Source organism: Ictidomys tridecemlineatus, unplaced genomic scaffold, assembly GCF_052094955.1.
Source record: "Ictidomys tridecemlineatus isolate mIctTri1 unplaced genomic scaffold, mIctTri1.hap1 Scaffold_170, whole genome shotgun sequence".
Taxonomy (NCBI): domain Eukaryota; kingdom Metazoa; phylum Chordata; class Mammalia; order Rodentia; family Sciuridae; genus Ictidomys; species Ictidomys tridecemlineatus.
Window position 1 is genome coordinate 83473 of NW_027521478.1, and position 12056 is coordinate 95528.

Below are 12056 nucleotides of genomic sequence, written 5' to 3' on the forward strand. Positions count from 1 at the left end.
CCCAACAACTACAGAACTCCCGTTCCCTTTAAGGGCACTTCATAAATTAATTGAAACAGATCATATTCTGGGCCATAAAATGATATTCCTTACCAATGAATGGGATGGATTCAAACTCAGAAGCTTCTTCTCAGCAAAGGGAATGATCAACAATGTGAAGAGAGAGCCCACAGAGTAGCAGAACATCTTTACTACACACATATCAGATAGAGCACTAACTTCCAGGATATATAAAGATTTCAAAAATCTTAACATCCCCGAATCAAATAACCCAATCAATAAATGGACTAAGGAACTGAGCAGACAATTCTCAGAAGATGATGTTCATCAACAAATATGTGAAAAAATTTTCAACATCTCTAGCAATTCAAGAAATACAAATCAAAACTACTCTCAGATTTCATTTCACTTCAGTCAGAATGGCAATTATCAAGAAGACAAGCAAAAATAAATGTTGGTGAGGATGTAGGGGAAAAGACCCACTCATAGATTGCTGGTAGAACTGCAAATTGATGTAACCATCATGGAAAGCAGTATGGAGATTCCTCAGAAAACTTGGAATGAAACCACCAATTGACCCAGTTATCCCACTTCTCAGTCTATTTCCAACCACATCAATGCTATAAAGTAGCTCAACTCACAAGAGTTTTACTATGGAACCAACCTGAGTGTCCTTCAACACAGGAACAGATAAAGAAAATGTGGTCAATATGCACAATGGAATATTACTCAGTTTTAAAGAAGAACAAAGTGATGGCATCTGCCAGTAAATGAGTGGAAGTTAAGAATATCATAGTAAGCAAAATAGGCCAATTCCAAAAACCACAGTTTAAATGTTTTCTCTGATATTTGACACTAATTCACAATAAGGAGCGTGGCTATGGAAGAATGAAGTTACTTTGGATTAGGCAGAGGGGAGGGAAAGGAAGGGAGCCAGGTATGGGGTGGGAAGAAGAGTAGACATTATTGCCCTAGGTGCATGTGTGACCACATGACTGATGTGATTCTACATCACGTACAACCAGAAACATGAGAAGCTATACTCCATTTGTGTATGATGTGTGAAAGTGCCTTCTACTGCCATGTATAACTAATTAGAACAAATAAAAGAAAAGAAAAAAGAATGGTGGCAGCCAGGGGTGGAGGAGGAGGAATGGGAGTTCTTACTTACATGGTGGTAGAGCTTCTGTTTGGAGGGACAAAAGTGTGCTGGAAACAGAAGGTTGTACAATATTGTGAGTGTAATTAATGCCTCTGAGATGTCCACTTAACAGGGCTAAAATGGCAAATTTAATGGTACCAGTCCTTTAAAACAATGAACCCTTTAATTATTAAAATTTTTAACATTTTCCTTTCCAGAAAATTAAGAGTAGGATGCCATTCATAGTTTTTTTTCTGGAGAACCTCCTTGGCTCCCAAGATGTGAGGCATTAACTTGTGAGCCATTTCACCATGTTCGGGAGTGGGTACTGCAAAGAGAAAATAAAAAGTGCATAATTTAGAAGCAAAACATTTTATGTACTTTCAACTAAGGCCTGAAGACTACTTATGAATACAGTTGACTTAAACAACCCATATTATAATACCTGCCCCAAACCTCTCTTAGTCACAACCATAACTTTTATAAGCTGTTTGTAAAACAGTTGTTTTTAATTGTTCTAAATTCTAAAAGTCAACAGTTAAACAGACCATTAATACACTCTTGTCAGTATCAAAAGGACACGATATTTGATTGAACCCATGGTGGCTTTACCAGTGAACTACATCCCTAAACCTTCTTTTAAATTTCTCAGATAGGGTCTACCCCACTTCTTAAGGCTGGACTTAAACTTGTGATCCTCCCTCTTTAGGCTCCCCAGTCACTGGGATCACAGGTGTACAACCATTGAGTATAGCATTTATGACATTTATAAGGTAGCTCAACAAGTTATAATATAATTTATCAAGTTACTGGAACTATTTTTGAGTGTGTGTGTGTGTGTGTGTGTGTATGTGTGTGTACGTGTGTGTATGTGTGTGTGTGTGTGTGTGTGTGTGTGTGTGGTGTTAGAACCAAACTCAGGGCCTTGTGCATGCTGGCAAAGCACTCTACCACTGAACAACATCTCTAGCCCCTCTGCATTCTACAAAGAAAATCACTATAAATACTACAGTGAGTAAAATGAGGTTATCATTCTCTCTTCCTGGTTGAATTTTGTATCCTCCCGCCTTCCCCTTCCTTTATTGTTTCTCCTCCTCCTCCTCCTCTTCCTTCTCCTCCTCCTCCTCTTCTTCCTCCTCCTCCTTCTTCAACTTCCCTCCTTTCCTCCCTCAATTCTTTCTTCACCAACTCCCCCCACCATTGCCCTTTCTTTGTAGGAGTTGGTGCAGGAACTGAACCCAGGAATATGCTAGGCAAATAAGTGCTCTCCCACTGAGCTATACACCAGTCCTCTTTTCACTTTATTTGGAGACAGGGTATCTCTAAGTGGCCCAGGCAGGCTCCAATTTGAGATCCTCCTGCCTGAGCCTCTCCAGAAGATGAGATTACAGGTGTGTGCCCCCAAGGCCTGGCAGCTTCATCTTTACTGGGTTAAGTATAAATACAATACATTTGCTTAAAGAAAACAAAATCAACCTGGGATGCATAAAAGTATTAAGAAAAATGATGACAATCCTTCTATCAATATGGACTATCCTGTTAAAACTTCACAAGCTTTTTAAAAGTCACATTTCAAAATGATTTGGATATACTGACACTCTCTTCCTTCAAAAGCTATATGCCAGTTACATCATTCCTAAGAACTGACCATAAAATGATTCTAATGGCTAAATTGAATAGTGCCTTAATATGAGTGTTTTCATAATTTAACCAATCCCCTTTATAAAATCTTTGTATTCTTTAATTTTTGATTATTACCTTTAAGTTTCTAGAAGTGAAATTATTTCTAATTAATGGATTTTTAGTATAAATTTTAGGTTTAAAAGTGAGCAGACAATAGGGACCCTCGCTAAGTTGCCTCTGACACAGGAAGAACACTTAAGGGATCCCGCTGACCTTCTCCAAAACTGAAAAGACAACTAGATAGCCTTGCAAATGCTTTTTCCAAATGCATACTGGGTCTTAAAATGTGGATCCTGAAATGTTCCCATGTTGGCCCCTCATTTTCTTATTGATATCTTGCATTACAGTGCAGTATACTTACTACAATGATACCTATTGTGGATACATATCTATATATTAATACACTTTTGTTGATTTTTGGAGGTGCTGGGGCTTGAACCATGGGGACTCGTATATGTCGGGCAAGCACTCTAACACAAATGAACAAATACGAACTTACGTCTATTAATCCAAAGCTAACACTTAACATTAGAGTTCACTCTTTCTATTGGGTTATATAATTCTATGGGATTTGAAAAATGAATATTGTTCTGTGTATCTACCATTATAACATCATACTAAATAAATTCACTGCCCTAAAAACCTACTACTCATCCTCTTCACACCCCTGAATCCCTGCAATCAATGATTTTTTAAAACTCCTCATACTTGAGATGTCCTAAATTACATGCTAGGCAAGTACCCTACCATGGATTGAACACTTCTAGCCCACACGCTACACTTGGAATTGGAGAGCATCTAGCCCCTTTAGATGGAAGGGCAACACTAAGCACTATGCTCTTAAAGATCTTTCAGAGAATAATATGCCCACACCATAGGCATGTAGTCAATTATCCAAGTTATTTCCCTGTTATAAATAAAGAGATAAGATAAAATTCTTTCATGCCTTTTGGTGTTATGATATCTCAGTTTTTATCCATGACTACTATTCTACTGTATGGATGTAGCACATACATTGGATTTCTTTTGTTTATATTGTGGTGCTGGGGATGGAATCCAGGGCCTCAGCAGGCTAGCCATGTGCTCTACCACTGAACTGCACACAGTCCTCACATTCACTTTTTGAAACACATCTCGTTCCAGATTTAGCAAATATGAATAAAGATGCTATAAAAATTTTGCACAGGTTTATGTGTGGACACATCTCAATGCATGGGGGTAAATACCTAGAAACATATTGCTGGGTTATGTGGTAAGGTCATGTTTCATTTTGTGGGAAACTGAAAAAACCCTCTTCTGGAGTGGAGCCTCCCATTAGCAATGCAGGAGCATTCCTGTTGCTCCATCTCTCATTTTTCACTTTTTTATTCTTTCTTTCCTTAGTGATTAGCTAAGACTCCATCTTATTATTGAATGTTTGCATCTTTCAATGATCACACTCGACTATCACATGACACACCATGTCACACAGAACAAGAATCTTAGGGTGGTTGTTCTTGGCCCGGATGCTCTTATTGTCATTTTACTTATGCATACCTCCTGCCTCCACTGTTACTATTTTTATTTAAATTGTTTTATCTTTTAAAGATACTTTTATAACAGACAGACATTTATTTGTTCAGGTAGGTAGAAGTACTTTTGACTTTACTTTATTTGAGGAAGCTATTATTTAGCTTTTGGGACATACATTTCTGGGTTAGTTTTTTCTATCAGAAATTCAATACACATGATGAAAACCCTTGAAACTGTCTCACAGCTTACTGATGCTATTGCATTTAAAAGTTTTCATTTCTATCTTTATGTTTCACTGTGGTAGTTTCCACTAAAATAATCTATCATTAATCCAGTCTCAAAATATTTTAACAAATATAATGCCTACCCCTCCCTTTCACTTCAAAAAGCCAGTTGTGAGGAATATAGAAAACACAGCCTTCTGTCATGAGATGGGAATCCAATGGCAGTCCTCAGAGCCACCACATCACAGTCCAGCCCCCTTACTACTTCTCTCCCTGGCTCCACCTGAGCTCATTACTGTTGAAATTCTCCTCAGCTGGGGAGGAATTTCACTCTCAACTGTCTTTCGAATGCCATCAAGGCTTTGAGAGAAATGTCAAAATGAGAAATAGAGTACATAATCTGGGGAAGAGGAAAGATCTACGTTTTAGGTAGAAGAGTTACCCACATTATGAAACAGAGAAAAAACAGAGCAATAGATGACCTCTCTGGAAAAGAGGACAAAACATGGAAAGAAAAAAGCAGTGAGTTAAGTATTCTAACTTTTAAAGAAGCCATCGATTTTTATTTTTCAAAAAAGTGGTTTTTGATGAGTACTCTTTAGGTAAAAACTTTAATTTAATCTTAAATTAATCTTCTCAGAGTAAAATATTTTAAACTTGAAGCTTTTTGAAATTATCTCTGAAAGTCAAATGCAAACAGCAGTTTTATCAACACACATGCACAGATGTGCACACCAGGGTCATTAGTCACTCACTTGTCTTGTATGGCCATGTCATGGGACAGAGAAAGGCTGCACCTCTCCATCACCATCATCTTCCTCGATTACTATTGCTAATGTTTCCGGCACCTTGGTGTTCAGCTGTGTTCAGGAGCAAAGGGAGACAAGCCAGGAAAAGACAAAGATTAACATGTGACCAGGTCTCCTTTTATTAAACAAACTTTAAGAAGTTATTTTTCCATAGCTAATTTTTAAATGACTAAACCTCACTGGTTACAATATATTCAATTAAAAAATAAAGATGATTTTCTGAAATATGGAAAAGTAAATAAGCATATATGATAAATATTCTTGAGTGCTATTTAGAAACATTAAATATTTCTTTACTTCATTTTATTTTTTTAAATATTTTTTTAAAGTTGTTAATGAACCTTTATTTTATTTATTTGTATGTGGTGCTGAGAATCGAACCCAGTGCCTCATGCATGCGAGGCAAGCACACTACGACTAAGCCACAATCCCAGTCCAACCTCTTATTTTAGAAATTAAAAAAAAAAAGAAAAACAGGTTTCTTTTGGTAACCTTAATTAAAGCAAGAACTATAAGAAATACATAATCAACTTACTGCAGGTGTTCCAGAAGGGAAGCAATCCTTCTCTGAAAATGAAAGAGAAAGGAATGTTAACAATTTACCACAGAAAACTTTTCTATGACAAAAAGAAAAATAATATAAAAGAGGAGCAAGTGAAATGTGTTAAAACCGATTTCATTTTAAGCAGAATTACTTCTCTAGAAATATGATAGTAATAGTAACTTAAAAATAAAATTTATATAAGACTCAGCTAATAACTCTTTAATCTTAATGAAACCTTAAAAACACATTTTGAAAAACCTGAATTGATCATTCAAATAACTGGATTTCATGGAATGTAAATTATACTTAAATCAAGTTATTAAAATGTAATGGAGTCCTAACCTGGTAATTCCATGCCTATCATTCAAGGGGCTCAAGAGGCAGAGACAGGAGGATCTTGTGTTCCAAGCCAGCCTCAGCAATTTAGCTAGGTGCTTAGAAACTCAATGCGACCCTGCCCCTACATAAGATACAAAATAGAGCTGGGGATGTGGTTCAGGGATTGAGTGCCCCTGGGTTCAATCCCCGGTACCCTGCCCCCACCAAAGTGTAATGAAAACCATACCCACCCAAGTTGTATTAAAATAAAACATTCCTTGTTTAAGATACTTTCTTAAGCAGTAAACGTGATATGATAAATATTCTTGAGTACGAAGGAGCAAGGGGATATAAAGCCACCAAACATGGCAACTGGGAAAAGAATTATATTTGACATGGTTTGTTTCTTTGTAAAATGCAACTTACTAGTTGACACAGAAGTTCTAGGTAAAAGTAAGATGTTTTCCTAAGGATACCAGGTAAGTTTTTTATAGAAAAAGTCAAGATCAGTATTACTTGAAAAGAAGTCTACTTCTTTTTTAAACATAGCCTTTATCTCTGTGATGATGTAAACATATTAAATACAATTAATCCAACCACATTTGATTTTTGCATACTTAAGATTATTTTTTAAAACTATATATATATATATGACTTTAGAGACGGAAAACATATTAAATAAAAATTATGAATCTTGGGGTTGTTATGGGCAAAATCTACCCAGAGAGAAATTGGAGAAATGATTTTGCATCTTTTAATGTATAGTGCAAAGAAGTGAAATCAGGAGAACCAGCGTGGAGAAGGAGAGTCTAACTAAATCTCCAAAGATATTCCAGGGATCAGTCAACCAACTGCACCACGTAGACTTCATTCTGATGCGGCCTTACACAAACTGTTTTTAAAAATCCAGTACACTTCAACTCTTACCCACTTAGATTCTATTTCTGAGGAATAAGTACTTCTTTGAGGTAAGGTATTTATTTTATGTATTTGAATGTAATTTTTGAATAGAAAATGATTTTATTTCAAGTTCTATGCATTTATAAACAAGAATTCCTTCTAGGCCAATGACAAAAAACATATCTCTAGCATAAACCATAAACATGTCTAGAAATCCACAATTTTTCCTTCTCAACTAAAAATCATTTAAACCCATGAGGAGGAAAAGAAAACCCTAAGTAAATGTAACAACATGGAACAATTGTGAATCCCACTATCATGTTGAATTATAATGTATAAGAAATATGGAGGAAAATGTAACAGATCCAATTCCATTTGTAACAAAATTATGAGATCAATGAAATCCTCAATCTCTAGATGATGTTCAAGAGCCTTCCCGAGAGTTGACAAAAAGCAGTATCTATGTAGGAGAAAGTAGAAACAATACAGTTTACCTTTTATTTTTCCAGAAATGATCTTTTTATCTATCAGTGCTTCACAAGTTTCCATGGGATTCAGTCTTTTACCACTGTCTGAGGTCTCACCAGTAGGAGGAAATCTGAGATTTTTCTTCTTCAAGGTGCTGGCGTTATAATACTTGTTGACACCCCGCACAGCTAGAAGATGCTCCGTTGGCTTTCCTTTGAGGACCCTGAAGGTTTGTGGCAACTGAGCCCCCTGCTCTGGCATGCCCTAACAAAGGGAAATTCAGACATGAGTTGTGGTTTGAATTGCTCTAATACCATCAATTTTCAGACATAAATATCAACATACATAAAACAAACCCATACACATAATTTTAGATTTGACTAAATTCTAAATGGCCTCCTTTTCTAAAACTCTACTTTTCCATATTTATTTTACAAATCAACAGGAAAGGTCCAAACAGAGGAATGGGAATGGAGTGCTGGGTTTGTTTGGGGAGAGGGACAGAACTGTCAAACCTGTATTTCCCCTTGTTCATCACCCACCAGAGTAGCTCCTAATTGAAAAGCCTTAAGCCAAGAGTATAAATCAGGGGACAGCAAACAGGAAGAAGGATGCTTGGTTATGTCTGGTTCTGCTCTAGCTTTACACAGATAGAGAACACAGGGAGGCAGGCCCATTCCAACTTCAGCAATTCAGGGAATACAAATGTAGGGATTTGAAACCAAGAACCCACTTTATACAGTTTTTAGTGTTTCAGATCTTTTTATGTGGGAGGAGGAGGAGTACCAGGGATTGAATTCAGGGGCACTCAACCACTCAGCCATACCCTCAGCCTTTTTATTTTTTGAGACAGTGTCCCACTAAATTGCTTAGTTCCTGGCTTAGTTGCTGAGTCTGGCTTTGAACTTGCAAACCTCCTAAATCAGCCTCACTAGCTTCTGCGATTACAGTCATGCTCCACTGAACCCAGCAATACATTACATCTTTTTTGTTTCCCTTAAATTCATTTGAAATAATCTAGTAGTACATTAAATGGTCATGCCATATTTTTAATTAATTTAATACTAATGATATTTGAGTTGACTTTTTGCTACATTTTGCTATCAAAATAATGGGACACAAACCATAGTCTATGCTGTTCCATGGTTTCCCTAGGACATACATGCTAAAAATTACATTTCTAGGTCAAAAGGAATGTAGGTGAAAGTAACATATTCATTTGTGATTTGCAATAGATACATGAAGGGATTTTTTTTTAAAGTGAGAGTGAGAGAGGAGAGAGAGAGAGGAGAGAGAGAGAGAGAGAGAGAGAGAGAGAGAGAGAGAGAGAGAAAATTTTTAATATGTATTTTTTAGTTCTCGGCGGACACAACATCTTTGTTGGTATGTGGTGCTGAGGATCGAACCCGGGCCTCACGCATGCCAGGCGAGCACGCTACCGCTTGAGCCACATCCCCAGCCCTCACATGAAGGAATTTTTAAACACATTTTTTTTCTTTTTTCTTTTTTGTTGTTTGGTGGTTGGGATTAAACCAAGGCCTTAAGGTGCTTAGTGATTAGGTAAGGCTCCCTCTTATTTTTGAATGTTTGCATCTTTGAATGATCACACTCCACCATCATGTGACACCCCATGTCACACAGGACAATAATCTTAGGGTTGTTGTTCTTGGCCTGGAAGCTCTAATTGTCATTTTACAAGCATATCTCCTGCCTTCACTGTTATTAATTTTAGTTAAATGGTTTTATCTTTTAAAGATACTTTTATAAGAGACAAGACATTTACTTATTCAGGTTGGTAGAGGTGCTTTTAACTTTACTTTATTTGACGAAGCTGTTAATAGCTTTTGGGAGATAGACTTTTGGGTTGTTTTTTTCTATCAGAACTTCATTACACATCATGAAAACCCTTGAAACTGTCTCACAGCTCGCTGATGCTATTGCATTTAAAAGTTGTTTTCAATTGTATCTTTATGTTTCACTGTGGTAGTTTCCACTACAATAATCTATCATTAATCCAGTCTCAAAACATTTTATACAAATATATTGCCTACCCTCCCTTTCACTTCAAAGAGCCAGTTGTAAGGAATATAGAAAACACAGCCTTCTGTCATGAGATGGGAATCCAATGGCAGTCCTCAGAGCCACCACATCACAGTCCAGCCCCCTTACTACTTCTCTCCCTGGCTCCATCTGAGCTCATTATTACTGAAATTCTCCCTCATCAGGTGAGGAATTTAACTCTCAACTGTCTTTAAAATGCCATCAAGGCTTTGAGAGAAATGTCAAAATGAGAAATAAAGTACATAATCTGGGGAAGACGAAAGATCTACGTTTTAGGTAGAAGAGTTACCCACAATATGAAACAGAGAAAAAACAGAGCAACAGATGATCTCTCTGGAAAACGGGACAAAACATGGAAAGAAAAAAGCAGTGAGTTAAGTATTCTAACTTTTAAAGAAGCCATTGATTTTTATTTTTCAAAAAAGTGGTTTTTGATGATTATTCTTTAGGCAAAAAATTTAATCTTAAATTAATCTTCTCAGAGTAAAATATTTTAAACTTGAAGCTTTTTGAAATTATCTCTGAAAGTCAAATGCAAACAGCTGTTTTTCGAACACAGATGTGCACACTAGGTAATTAGTCACTCACTGGTCTTGTGTGGCCATGTCCTGGGGCAGTGAAAGGCCACACCTCTCCATCACCATCATTTTCCTCCATTATTAATGCTAATGTATCTGGCACCTTGGTGTTCAGCTGTGTTCAGGAGCAAAGGAAGACAAGCCAGGAAAAGACAAAGATTAACATGTGACCAGGTCTCCTTTTATTAAACAAACTTTAAGAAGTTATTTTTTCCATAGCTAATTTTTAAATGACTAAACCTCACTGGTTACAATATATTCAATTAAAAAATAAAGATGATTTTCTGAAATATGGAAAAGTAAATAAGCATATATGATAAATATTCTTGAGTGCTATTTAGAAACATTAAATATTTCTTTACTTCATTTTATTTTTTTAAACATTTTTTTAAAGTTGTTGATGAACCTTTATTTTATTTATTTGTATGTGGTGCTGAGAATCGAACCCAGTGCCTCATGCATGCCAGGCAAGCACACTACCACTGAGCCACAACCCCAGCCCTAGCTTTTATTTTAGAAATTTAAAAAAAATGAAAAACAGATTTCTTTTGGTAACCTTAATCAGAGCAAGAACTATAAGAAATACATCATCAACTTACTGCAGGTGTTCCAAAAGGGAAGCAATCCTTCTCTGAAAATGAAAGGGAAAGGAATGTTAACAATTTACCACAGAAACCATTTCTATGACAAAAACAAAAATAATATAAAAAAGGAGCATGTGAAATGTGTTAAAACCAATTTCATTTTAAGCAGAATTACTTATCTAGAAATGATAGTAATAGTAACTTAAAAATAAAATTTATATAAGACTCAGCTAATAACTCTTTAATCTTAATGAAACCTTAAAAACACATTTTGAAAAACCTGAGTTGATCATTCAAATAACTGGATTTCATGGTATGTAAATTATACTTCAATCAAGTTATTAAAATGTAATGAGTCCTGGCCTGGTAATTCCAAGTCTATAATCCAAGGGGCTCAAGAGGCAGAGACAGGAGGATCTTGTGTTCCAAGCCAGCCTCAGCAATTTATCTAGGTGCTTAGAAACTCAATGCGACCCTGCCCCTACATAAGATACAAAATAGAGCTGGGGATGTGGTTCAGGGGTTGAGTGCCCCTGGGTTCAATCCCCGGTACCCTGCCCCCACCAAAGTGTAATGAAAACCATACCCACCCAAGTTGTATTAAAATAAAACATTCCTTGTTTAAGATACTTTCTTAAGCAGTAAACGTGATATGATAAATATTCTTGAGTACGAAGGAGCAAGGGGATATAAAGCCACCAAACATGGCAACTGGGAAAAGAATTATATTTGACATGGTTTGTTTCTTTGTAAAATGCAACTTACTAGTTGACACAGAAGTTCTAGGTAAAAGTAAGATGTTTTCCTAAGGATACCAGGTAAGTTTTTTATAGAAAAAGTCAAGATCAGTATTACTTGAAAAGAAGTCTACTTCTTTTTTAAACATAGCCTTTATCTCTGTGATGATGTAAACACATTAAACATAATTAATCCAACCACATATGATTTTTGCATACTTAGATTATTTTTTAAAACTATATATATGACTTTATAGATGGAAAACATATTAAATGAAAATTATGAATCTTGGGGTTGTTATGGGCAAAATCTACCCAGAGAGAAATTGGAGAAATGATTTTGCATCTTTTAATGTATAGTGCAAAGAAGTGAAAGCAGGAGAACCAGCGTGGAGAAGGAGAGTCTAAATAAATCTCCAAAGACATACCAGGGATCAGTCAACCAACTGCACCATGTGGACTTCATTCCGATGCTGCCTTACACAAACTGTTTTTAA

The 12056-nt window shown here is 36.2% G+C and overlaps 1 protein-coding gene across 8 annotated transcripts in view; it reads right to left on the reverse strand.

Annotated features, from left to right (window-relative positions):
- Nucleotides 1-1306: 1306 nt before the first annotated feature.
- The window catches only part of LOC144372837 (uncharacterized), a 59234-nt gene continuing 48484 nt past the window's right edge, over nt 1307-12056 (reverse strand). For all 8 annotated transcript variants that reach the window (XM_078036075.1, XM_078036081.1, XM_078036076.1 and 5 more), the window contains 6 exons: nt 10838-10869; nt 10249-10353; nt 7626-7863; nt 5905-5936; nt 5316-5420; nt 1307-1469 (listed from right to left, as the gene is read on the reverse strand). In XM_078036075.1, coding sequence (XP_077892201.1) covers nt 5334-5420; nt 5905-5936; nt 7626-7863; nt 10249-10353; nt 10838-10869 — 494 coding nt within the window. In that variant the 3' untranslated portion in view covers nt 1307-1469; nt 5316-5333. The remainder of the gene's footprint in view (nt 1470-5315; nt 5421-5904; nt 5937-7625; nt 7864-10248; nt 10354-10837; nt 10870-12056) is intronic.